The following is a 12928-nucleotide window of genomic DNA, read 5'->3' as shown; positions in this document are numbered from 1 at the left end:
TGACAATCGCTATACGTTGCTGTAGTAATACTCAATCTATTAATTATACTTCTGTTGGCTTTAATTTTTTTTGAGAAAAAAAAACAACAATAATATATATAGTAATGTTTAACCACAAAATGTAACTAATCGTACTGTGTTAATCGAAAATTAGATGTATTTTTCTATAAAATATAGTATACGCTAATTACGTAAACAAACAGTACGGATTACTATGGCAAACGAACTTAAAATTATAAAAGTATTGGACTTATCGTTTTTGTTAGCAATATAATTTTTTTTTGATTAAGCGTTCAGACACGGCGTTTTATTCAAACNTTTTTAATTAAGCGTTCAGACACGGCGTTTTATTCGAATTTTTTTCTTTTCTTAAATAATTATAAATTGAAATATTAATTAATTATAAGCGAAATTTATAGAAATAAACGATCTGTGTCTGTTAGAAGCAAAGAAAGTTAGATTAAATTACTGAGCTTATTGTATAGCGGAAATTTTGCGAACGCGTAGTCCGTTGTAATAATAACAACAATGTGATAGTAGTTATTATACGTAACCTTCAACTCTACACCTATGATTACGTAACGTGATGGCTGCCTACAACTATAATACGCGTAGCGTATATGTAGTGTGACAGTGGAATTCAACAATTACTCAAAATTTACTAAAGCGGTAGTATACTTCAAAAGCAATTTTTTTTCAGTAAGCAGTGGTCAAATAAATCCTACCTGATTTTTTTTTGAAAACTGCACCGGGTTGATAACCTCTGCGGGGAGCCAAAAGTTGTCACAGTATAAAGGTATTTTTAATAAAATAAAAATGTAACACCGTTAAGTAGTCGATTAACTTTATTTTATTTAGTAATTTATATATAATATTATAAAAACTGGTGGCAGTGAGGTGCGAAATACAAAAAATTGATAATGCGCTGATGAAAAGATCACACGGCACGTACGGCGGATGTCAGTTACCGATTAACTGGTTTACATAATCGCCGACGTGTCTCGCGGTGCTGAACCCCCTGACCTGTCCTATCTACCGACTGCCGGATAAGACAAACTTGTGTTATCGTCAACACTAATGAGTGCGACGGTGGACAGCTGATAATCACGACCGGATAACGTGCTAATTCACGGTAAATGAATAGTGCGCTATTACGGGCCGTGTCANCGAGTCAGAGTGTAAATCCAGGTACGTAATGGCAGATGAGAACAGAATACGGCAATGATAATGTTTAGTGATGGTCAGGGCCCAATCACTAGTGGCGTGCAAGGGCACGTAAACTTTGAGCACAAGGGTGCAATAAACAAATAATAAAAAATTATGCCATACAATGGCCGAATAATTTACTATTCAAGCGAAGGCGCTTGCAACAGAAAAAAGGTGACACGTAAAACAATACTACTGACTTATGACAATGAACTGTACATGGATGAAAACCGACACGGAGGTCATCGATTTGCTGTGATGGGTGGGCAAGGGGGTGAGTAAAGCAAGATGCTGGTGATCAGCTGTCCCACGAAATAATATAATAAATGATCTTTATAACAACTGGTCAACTAGATTCTTCTATAGGCTTTCTGTACCATACAATCGTCCATATTCTGTTGTCTACTTCTGACACTTGTAATGTTATTCTTTTAAATTTTAGTTAAAGGAACACTCAAACAAATATTTTTTTATTAAATTTTATAATTAATTAAAAATGAATAACATGCACTAATATACTAAGAAATAAATAAATTGTAGAAACGTATTGTTCAAACTATAAGATCAGAAATTTATGTGAATATATTATCATTATTTGGAACATGAGCGAAATAAAGCAAGTGGTTGATGGACACTTGGAAAACTACAATGAGACGACAATTATTAATTAAAATTGTATTTGTTTATAGTGACAAAACATTTAAACATTTTAGAAACAAGAAATAAAAAGTACACCGTCTCCCTGCGCAGATCATGAAAAAGAATCACGTGAGAGTGATCGATTTGCTGTGATGGGTGGGCAAGGGGGTGAGTAAAGCAAAATGCTGGTGATCAGCTGTCCCTCGAAATAATATAATAAATGATCTTTATAACAACTGGTCAACTAGATCTTTCTAAAGGCGTTCTGTACCATACACTTATGATAGTTCTTTATATTCAATACTCCTTTCACTATACAGTACTTCTTTACTACACCTTCCCCCTTCCACTATATATTGGTTTACGACATAATTAAAATATTAAAATTGGGTAGGGTGATACATGTCTTAGTTTTTTTAATTCCTTCAAAAGTATTATATACTTATTATACGGTCGAAAATGAGCAAGATACTCTTGAGCAATCTCGACTGACGTCTACGAACCTTAATTTGGTGTTCAAATTATTTCTATCTAACTGCTATCTATTTTAAGAATTTAAATAAGAACAACAAAAGGCGAATCAATTGTATTAATCCTTATAAATACATTTCAATGACTATAGGATTTCAATTGTTTTAAATAAGATTTTATGAGTAGTCAGAAATCATTATTATAACAGTAATTAACTCAATTATATTGTAACAATACACGGTACACACATATTAAAAGAATTAGGAGAAAAGCGTCCGTGCTGTTTTAGATTTCACTCAAGGAAGGAGTTTGATATTATATTATTTACTCATCACTATTATTAATAATTTGATAATTACGTTAACTTCAGGTATATTAAAATTTAAAAAAATCACCTCAATTTAGTAAGTGAATTATAGGTGTTTAAGGTTATCATAAATATTTAATTAGACACTAAGTTGGTTTATCGCTTAATGTAGTGCGTTTACAATAACGAAATTTAAATCTACATTTTTTATTGAGTTAGATCTCTACACCATTTGAGCATAAATCGTGATGTAGATTTACCAGGAATAATATTTTTTGAATGTTCTTTTATTAAGAGATTAAATTGAAAGGCTAGTTGAGAGTAATTATTAAAAGAATAAATGTTACTTAATAAACTATAATTTTTTTTTCAATTAACTGTATACAATTTTTCATCTTTAAACCTTTTTTAATATGTATAATATCTAAAATAAGATAGCTCTTCTGTTTCAAAGACAACTCCAATAGTTCTCGTACAATTATTTTGGAAGAGATAAATGCACTTTTTGCCATCCATATCTTCTTCAAAGTAATTGAGCCTCTTCTTGTCAAAAAACATCCATTCATTTTCATTATAATAATAAAATATTTATTTATTTATTTATAATATACGGGTGTTAACCCTTTAACAATTAGAATATTTATAAGTACAGCAAAAATAATTAATAACATAAATAGTTACAAAAAAAGAAATAATAATGACATGTTTGTAGTGAATAAAAAATATAATAAAATATAAAAATAATAAATTATACAAGAGAATTTGAATTTAAATTTAAAGCCAAATAAACATTCTGTCTGAATACAAAACGCGACATAGAAAAAAAATCGATATGATCCATAATACTGTTAGCCAAAGATAGAGTTCTTGGGAAAAACGAGGAGGAAGTATAAATATTTTTAGGAAGAGAAATAGAAAAAAAATTAGATTTTCTTAATACGTGAGTATGTACATTAAAACCAATGTGAGATAATAATTCCGGAGAATAAATAAGACCATTTAATAAGTCATATAGGAACATTATATCCGCAACATTTCTCCTCAAATCACAAGACACGATCCCCAATTGGGAAATCTGCAACTTGTATGATTCTCTTGAGATGGTTATATTTAATTTAAAACATAAGAATTTTAAAAACTTATACTGAACATTTTCAATTCGACTGGTACATGATATATAGTGTGGTGACCAAACAATTGATCCATACTCAAGATGAGATCTAACCAAGGAAAAATATAAAGTTTTTAANTTAACCAATGAAAAATATAAAGTTTTTAAGGCATTAGTATTTTTAAAATTTATCGTGCTTCTATTAATACAACCAAGCATCTTAAAAGCTTTTTTAATAAAGGTGTTAATATGGGAAGAAAAATCCAAATTAAAATTTAAGATTATCCCTAAGTCTCTGATAGAGGCAACTCTTGTAACTATATTACTATCAATCAAATAATTATAGGTGATTATATTATTTATTCGGGAAAACGTAATCACACTACACTTATTTATATTTAATGGAAGGTAATTAACACGACTCCATTCAACAAATTTATCTAAATTTGACTGCAATTTTATTGCATCTTTTGGTGATTTAATAACTGAAAATAATTTCCCTTCATCAGCAAATAATAGAATATTAACTGAGCTATCAAAAATAGATGGTAAATCATTTATAAATAGTATGAATAAGAGGGGACCTAAGTGCGACCCTTGTGGTACACCAGAAGTAACCCAAAATTCATTAGAAATAAAACTATTAATTTTAACCACCTGGGTACGAGAACATAGGTAAGATTTTAACCAATTAAAAAATGTACCATGAATACCAACACAAGATAATTTATGTAATAGAATATTGTGGTTTACTTTATCAAACGCTTTCTGAAAGTCTGTATAAATAGTGTCCAATTGAACACGTTGATTTAAAGCCGAAAGGATTTTCTCCTGAAAAAGTAGAATATTTGTAGAAACTGACATTTTGGGTCTGAAACCATGTTGGTTATTAGAAATGAGGGGAGTCATAATTAAAGACAATTTTTTTGTAATTAGTGCTTCAAACATTTTCGGAATTATGGACATTTTGAAAATCGGCCTATAACTTGTAACATTATGTTTATCTTCAGATTTATATACTGGTGTTACAAATGACCTTTTCCAAATGTTAGGGAAATAACCCAAACTTAATGATTTATTTAAAATCATATGAAGCGGACGAGCAAGAACCGAGCTACAATTTTTTAAAAATATAGGTGTAATACCATCAGGTCCAGTACCAGCATGAGCATTTAAAGAATTTAAATAATCAACAATTTCATTCAGATAGATAGTCCAGGAGTGTAAATTCAAATAATTATCAGATCCACCAGAAGGGAGAGGATCAAGTCCATTAAAGAGCGGAAGATTTTTGGTATAGACATTTGAAAAATAGTTTGCAAATAATTGAGTTGTTTCTAAAATATTAGTAGAAGATGAGTTATAGTAATTTACACATTCCGGAACAGAATTATTAGACTTCTTTAGAGAGTTAATGAAATTCCAAAAAGGTTTGATATTTGTTTGAATACTGTTTTCAATATTGGAAATATATTGAGCATGGCATATATTAATAAGATGTTTACATTTTTTTCTTAAAATAGAGAAATCATAATAATTAGTATCAGAAGGGAATAATTTAAATTTTTATGGGCACATTTTAGCTTCGATGCGAAGCTGAGAAGGTATTGGTTTTACTATGATGTGTTTTTTTTTTTTCTATGTCTGTTACCACTTTTTCTCAGCTCTCACCGAACGGATTTCTTTCAACGATACGTCAAAAGATCACAAATCGTATCTAGTCGAAGACATTACCCTTCAAAATTGAAAAAATTTCCCTCGTTCCCCGTAAATGGGGGAAACCTCCAAAAAAATTACGACTTTAAAAATCGCTAATTTTCGAAATTTATTCAATTTTTTTTACTTAAAATTGCCATAACATTTTTAAAAATAACCGAATCAATATAATTCTTTTTTGTAGATGTTTGATGTCTTTACCTATCATTTGGTTTATTGTTTTTATAAATCTGACCCTTTACCTGGCCATAGGGGGGGATTTAAAATGACGACTCTTTCACAAAAAATTAACTTTTTCAACTTAACTTTTGAATGTGTTCCGGAAATACTAACACTTTTATATATCTTAAATTAAAGCTAATGTAATATACTTTAATTTGAAAAAAAAAATTTTGACCTCTGGACTTGTCTTCATGGTGAAAATGGTTACCGGATGCAATTTTTGTGTGAAAATTCTCGATTTTATAATTTACATTTTTTACTTTAAAGTGCTATAACTTTTTAAAAAATGTATGGATCAATACAATTTTTTCATGAGAAGTAGTATTTATATACATCTTTCATTGGATATACTTTTTTTTNTTTCATATACATCTTTCATTGGACATACTTTTTTTTTAATCGAGATATTAATAAGGAACCAGCAGATCAAATAGCTTTTGGAATAAAACACCAATTTTTTAAAATTAAACACTATCTAAAGATTTGCATCGAAGCGTTTATTTTTGATAGTGATTTTAATCACNTGAATACTGTTTTCAATATTGGAAATATATTGAGCATGGCATATATTAATAAGATGTTTACATTTTTTTCTTAAAATAGAGAAATCATAATAATTAATATCAGAAGGGAATAATTTAAATTTTTTATGGGCACATTTTTTTTTAATTATACAATCTCTGAGTTCAGAATTTGCCCATATAAGTGTATATTTATTATATATTTTTGTTTTGGGCACAAATAAATCAAAAGAGTGATAAATAATTTCATAAAATTTTTCAATAAGCAATTCAAAAGATAAATTATAATTCAGATTAAGATCAAAATCAATACTCTGAAGAAAATGAGAAATATCATCAAAGTTACAGTTTTTAAAGTTATAAACTAATGGAGATTCAAAATGTTCATTACCCAATGAATTATTAAATTGTATTATAAAATCTAATGGTGGATGATAATTATCAATTATAGGAACAAGAGATTCTGACGAATGTAAACTATTTGTAAGTTCAATATCAGCACTAATCAATATGCAATCAAGAGTTCGACCACTAAAGTTAATTATATGGTTTACTTGTTTCAAATTTAAGAAATTTATATAACAGTTAAAAATTAGAGAACTTGTAATATGATCTTGAGTGATTGAATCGATAGACCAGTCAAACTGATTTAAATTAAAATCACCAGTTATAACATAATTATAATTGGGGTACATTAAATAAATAGACTCTATGACCTCACAGTGCTTAGAATATACATCACAAGAACTGCCTGGTGAAATNTATCACAAGAACTACCTGGTGAAATATAAATACAACCTAAAATTATATTAACATTATTTAAACTAATTTTCAAAAAAATTTGTTCAATACCCATAACACTAGAGACATTTAATACGTCACAACTAATTTTTTTATTTACTGCAATTAGTACACCACCACCTCATTTTTTACCATAGGACAAATTATTACGATCATTATGATATAAATTATAATTAGTGAAACCAAGTTCAGAATCAAAAACATTTTCATTAAGCCAAGTTTCAGTTAAACATATTATATTATAATTAACATTCAACAATGCGTTGCGTAAAAAAGGGATCTTTGTTAAAAGACCACGGACATTTTGGTAGAAAATATTAATTATAAANTCACGGATATTTTGGTAGAAAATATTAATTATAAAAAATTTCCAGCACGGGCATTAAAACGGTTATCTTTAGTCACGATGGTAGGAGTTCCTCTTATGTATTTAATGATTAAATTAATTTCACCATTTGATCTACGAGACTCTAGTTCATCAAAAAGTTTTTTCATATAGTTTCTCTTATAAAGAGTACGATCCGAACTGATACCTGATACTAATAGTGGAAGGTGGTTGTAATAATAACAACTTTTTTTTTGACTTCAATATTTCAAACACATCAGCTGGTGTGCTAAAAACAGCTTTAATTGGACGGGGATTATTTTTACCATGAATACCAAGACGAATAACTTTAGACGGTCTAATATTCCCACTAGTAATAATCGAATCAATTACATTACTCACAAGATTAGAGTCATGATTAACTCGGTCGACTGCATTATCAACGTTGGACTTTGGAACGTTGTAAAATATTAGATTAGATGCTCTGATATTTCGTTCGCCGACTTCACCAATTATAAACTCCTCAGAAAAATGTTGAGCGTTGTTATTTTGCTTCTGACTCTTTAGTTCATTAACTTCAGCTAATAAACGATTAATTAATAGTTTAAGCTCGGGAATATCACGCAAACCCTTATTGCATGCTTCGCAAAAAAATTTCAAATTTCGATTCTTCAAACCAAGACATTTTATTTCACTATTATTAAGACCTGAGCATTTGTTATGTGTTAGAACGTTACAGCCATCACACTTAATAGGAACATCAAACTCAGCAAAACCAAGATTACAAATATAACAGTTTACACTATTTGAAGCCATAAGAAAAGTTACGAATAATAACAATAGAATAAAATAGTAACAAAAAATAAGCACAACCTTACGGTACGACTGTACAATTACAATTGTATTCACAAATAAAATATGCACACATCCAGATAATATGCTGCAGCAAAATATTCTACTAGACTACACGAACTAATTACATCACCTAAAATATATTTAAGCACTTAATACTTCTGTAACTTTCTTTAAAATTTTTTTTTTTTTTAATAATATATCCAAGCAACAATATAGTTTCTTAGATTTTGTCGTGATATGCTTAATACTTTGCATTACGCATCTCACAATTATCAATAAAGAAAGTATAATCTGTATTTTAAATAATTTGTAAACAAACAAATAATTTATCTGTCATAACAAATACAATGTTCAACACAATTTCTTATTATATACATATATGTCAACTCATCTATTATTAACTATGCTATCAATATAATTATCATGTAATGTATACTTTAAAACAATAAAATATAATCATGAATAACACAAACGGCAATATCCCTGGATATGGGGGTACCTTTTTAGTACTATAAAAAGTACTGATATCCATTGAAAAACCCAGAGAGACAGAGAGCCACGGCTACGGCTAAGGCCAGAGCCACAGCTCCAGTAAGCTAGTTATTTCCTACAAACTACTCTTGCTATTACATTTTGATCACGGCCCCGTGCTGCCGTTTGAGTTATTTTATTTTGTTTACTTTATTTATGTTTAAAACTTATTTTGATCTATAAAGACATTATTACCATAAACAAATAATATTGAGTAAAAATTGGCATTTCTGGTAAATACTTCATTTATCTTCTTGGACATTACAAAATACGAAGGTAAGTCAATTTATATTATTCCATTTATTTAAAGTTAATAATCTGAGTAAAGAACGATAAAGCAATAGATCTATAATCTCCTTTTAATATCAAGAGCTATTTTGCTAGTTTGTTCACACCTGCTACATATATACATTACAGGGTCTCGAGGGTCGGATACCGCCCCGTGCCTAAAAAGAGTTTAAAAACCTAATGTGTATCTGATTATATTAATAGACACTTCAACTGGGTATTCGAGGGTCGGATTACCGCACCGTTACCTCAGTGTCCTATTAGAGGTGTTTACAAGTTTAATATCTCATATTCCTCAAGAAAGAGGACATGCTTTTATTTCTTCATAACTACTCGTCTTTATTGTACTAAACCCTCGAACCATACGATCCCGATAAAACCACAACATCAGGTTCTCACTATACCCATCATTTATCGCTCATTTTCATCATTTATATTTTATCAACTTTTTACTTTTTTTATTTATATTTTTGAATTATAACAATTTAATAATATGTAAATTATATTATATATATTTATCACATACATTTTAAAACATTTATTTTATCAAAGTTCTTTATTCTAACAGTAATGATATAATGAACTTTGAGTATGTTGTGTCGTTCACGGTCTTCAGGTTTTCACCAATGAAGACACATAAATTCAACAAAGTTGTTTTCACCACTAACCGAGGTTCTATCAGACTTTAGCATAGTGTAATTTAAATGTAAATGTCAAAACTCATGTTTTAAAATTGTATTAATGAACTATTTATTATTTTTATACCTTAACACTAGGGACCAAGGAATAAAGAACAGATAGAATAGTATGGATGATAATTCTTTTGTTTATTCAATTTAGTCAAATAATAACAAATTCAATTCAAATAAAATTATTATGCCAAAAGTTCAATTGGATAATATCAAATATATTTGCTATAAAATGTTCAAAATTACTCTCCCACATCTTCTACGCTCACACATCAGCTGTCCTCATATTGCATTCAATAACATCTCTCCATCTCATTCTTGATCTTCCTCTACCTCTTCTTCCTTCAACATTCATTTCTATAACTGTTCTTACAGCTTCCGATTCTTCTCTCCTCAAAACATGACCAAACAATCTAAGTCTATTTTCTCTCACCATATCCACGATTGACGCTACACCTACACTCCCTCTTATATGCTCATTGCTTAACCTATATTCTCTAGTCGCTCCACTCATCCATATAAGCATTCTCATCTCTGCTACACTCATTCTCTGCTCTACTTTCATATCAACCTACCAACATTCTGGACCAAACATCATAGCTGGCCTTATTACATTCTTGTAAAATTTACCTTTCAGTCTCATTGGAATACTTTTATCGCATAAGACGCTAGTCACTTTTCTCCACTTCAACCACCCGCACTGAATTCTGTGTCTTACATCCTCGTCAATATCATCACTCTTTTGTTAATTTAATACTTATGTCAGGCACTATAGTTCAAAAAAAATCATTTGTCTTGAATAATCTTCTATATGCAAATAGTTGCCGTATTTAAAAAAAATGTGATTTTCATGCAAATTTTATACTTAATTTTTTCAATTTTAAATTACTAGAACGTATAAAAAATGTATAGATCAATTCGATTTTTTTTTTCATATATACATAATGTTTATTTCTTTCATTTGACATAATTTTTTTTAATTCGAACCATTTTACTTTATACAGAGGGGTTTTAAATCTTTAAAATTACGAGTAACATATTGACATTTTTCCAACTTAACTTTAGATAATGTTTTGGAAATTTTCCGAGCTTTAATTATATGTCAAAGTAAGGGTTATGATAAATAATATAAGTTAAAAAAAATGGTAGCAAAGTGGGGTCGAGGTATTGTATAGTTGTGACATAGTGTTACAAGTATAGATGATATCTGACAGTGATTAAATTCGCCATCTTAAGAAATGCATTAAAACAAATTTTTAGATAGTGTATAATTTTAAGAAATTGGTGGATTATTCCAAAAGCATAATTAACTCCTATATTTTGTTTTACTTCGACTACTATTTGCATATAAACAATAAGTTGTCAGTTCAATTATTTATTTTTTTTTTTTTGAACTTCTAGTACATAAAATAAGCTTTATTATAACATATATTTAAAAGACGCACTATTCACGGAAAATTTTCAAAAGTAAAATTGAAAAAGTTTTCAAAAATTCAAAAAAGCTTTTCTTAACTTCGAAGAGGAAAAATAATGATAATAAGTAAAATTTATATTTAATATAAATTAGTTAGATTCGTGTAAATTTTATATTTATTAGTGGCCATAACTAAGGCAAACCCTTACAAGGTTTTTAAAAATAAATAAATTTTTAACACAAAAATAGCATGTTTTCTTAATTACGGCAGCCGTTTACATAAAGAAGATAATTGGTCGAGACAATTTTTTTTTTTTTAATTTGTAGTACGTAACATAAGCTTAAATTTGACATATGTTTAAAAGACGCAGTATTCCCAGAACACTTTCAAAAGTTACGTTGAAAAAGTTATTTTGAATCCCCTTTTGTGGCCAGGTTAAGGGTCAGATTTTCAAAAATATTATATCAAATTAAAGGGAATTACTTAAAGTTTTAGTTTTAAAAAAATTATATTGATTTGTTTATTTTTCAATAAGTAAAATCAATTTTTAGAAAAAAAATGTCGAATTTTACCGCTTTTAAAAATCGTAATTTTCGAGATTTCAACCATTAACGTAGAACGAATGGAAAATTTTCAATTTTTGAGGATAATGTCTTCAACTAGATACGATTTTTGATCTTTTGACCTGTCGTTGGGAAAAATCTGTCTAGTGAAAGCTGAGAAAATATAGTGACAGACACAAAAGAAAATAAACACATCATTGTTAAATTAATACTTTCTCGGCTTTAATACTTTTGTAATAATACTAATAAAGTACTAGGACATCGATAATTTTTTTATTACATTATTAGAAAAATAAGGCTTTCAAATCTAATACATACATTTCTTCATATTCTTATGTCACTTATAAAATCTATCCATATGATTTGCAACCAGAGCTAGCCACCCTAAATGTGGGCCTGCCATATCTAATATTAAAAAACTATTTTCAAATTTATTTATTACAATACCTTCAACTTTGTCTGCGTAATTGCTAAAATATTTTCTACAAAGTGGACATTTATTTTCATTTCTAATTAGTAGTGTATCAGCACATTTTTTACATAAACAGTGATGACACTCATTCAATATAACAAGTACATCAGGTTTTTCGAAACAAATTGGACATTTTTCAGCAGCATCAAAAAATGATTATATATAACAAATGTTTCCATATTGTTTAGAATAAATTAATTTTTAAATATGAAATACCATATAAAAATATTTACGTTATAAATTATGAATGGCAATATTATTTTTAAAACTTACCTTTATAATTTAGTGAGACTAAAATAATTTAAAAAGAATATCAAAAATTTTATTATTATCTCAAGATTATTCTACTAATTAATTGTAATTTTACAAGAATGAAACATTTAAAAACACAAATTGAGGTCATGGTACGGATAATTTATTCAATAATTTCTCCTGAATTCTCAATAAAAAAAATTAATTACATGTACAATATTATTTATACATTTACTTATTTTTAAATAAAAAAATACAATATACAAAAAAAATTAATTACATTTTTAATTAATATTTTTTAATAATACATAAATATCCTTTATATTCAAAAATTATATGTCTTATTCTTTATATTTATTATAGAATCATGCTCTGCATAACTAAATCTCCTCGTTTACAGATGTTGTAATTAATTATTAAAATAATAAACAACATTAACAATAGTTCCTAATTTTTAGATCGATGCGAAGCTGAGAAGGTATTGGTTTTACTATGATGTGTTTTTTTTTTTTTTTTTTTTTTTTTCCCCTTTTTCTCAGCTCTC

At 28.2% G+C, this 12928-nt stretch overlaps 1 protein-coding gene across 1 annotated transcript in view; it reads right to left on the bottom strand.

The window, feature by feature from the left end:
* Positions 1–3063: 3063 nt before the first annotated feature.
* LOC126894937 (uncharacterized) overlaps positions 3064–12928 on the bottom strand; it is an 11857-nt gene continuing 1992 nt past the window's right edge. The window contains exons 3-4 of the mRNA XM_050666316.1: positions 12406–12423; positions 3064–3163 (exon numbers count right to left, since the gene is read on the bottom strand). Coding sequence (XP_050522273.1) covers positions 3147–3163; positions 12406–12423 — 35 coding nt within the window. The 3' untranslated portion in view covers positions 3064–3146. The remainder of the gene's footprint in view (positions 3164–12405; positions 12424–12928) is intronic.

This window comes from Daktulosphaira vitifoliae, unplaced genomic scaffold (genome assembly GCF_025091365.1).
Source record: "Daktulosphaira vitifoliae isolate Bord-2020 unplaced genomic scaffold, ASM2509136v1 Scaffold_1, whole genome shotgun sequence".
NCBI classification, from domain to species: Eukaryota; Metazoa; Arthropoda; class Insecta; order Hemiptera; family Phylloxeridae; genus Daktulosphaira; species Daktulosphaira vitifoliae.
The sequence above is the reverse complement of the archived record's forward strand: the minus strand, read 5'-3'. Positions and strand labels throughout refer to the sequence as shown.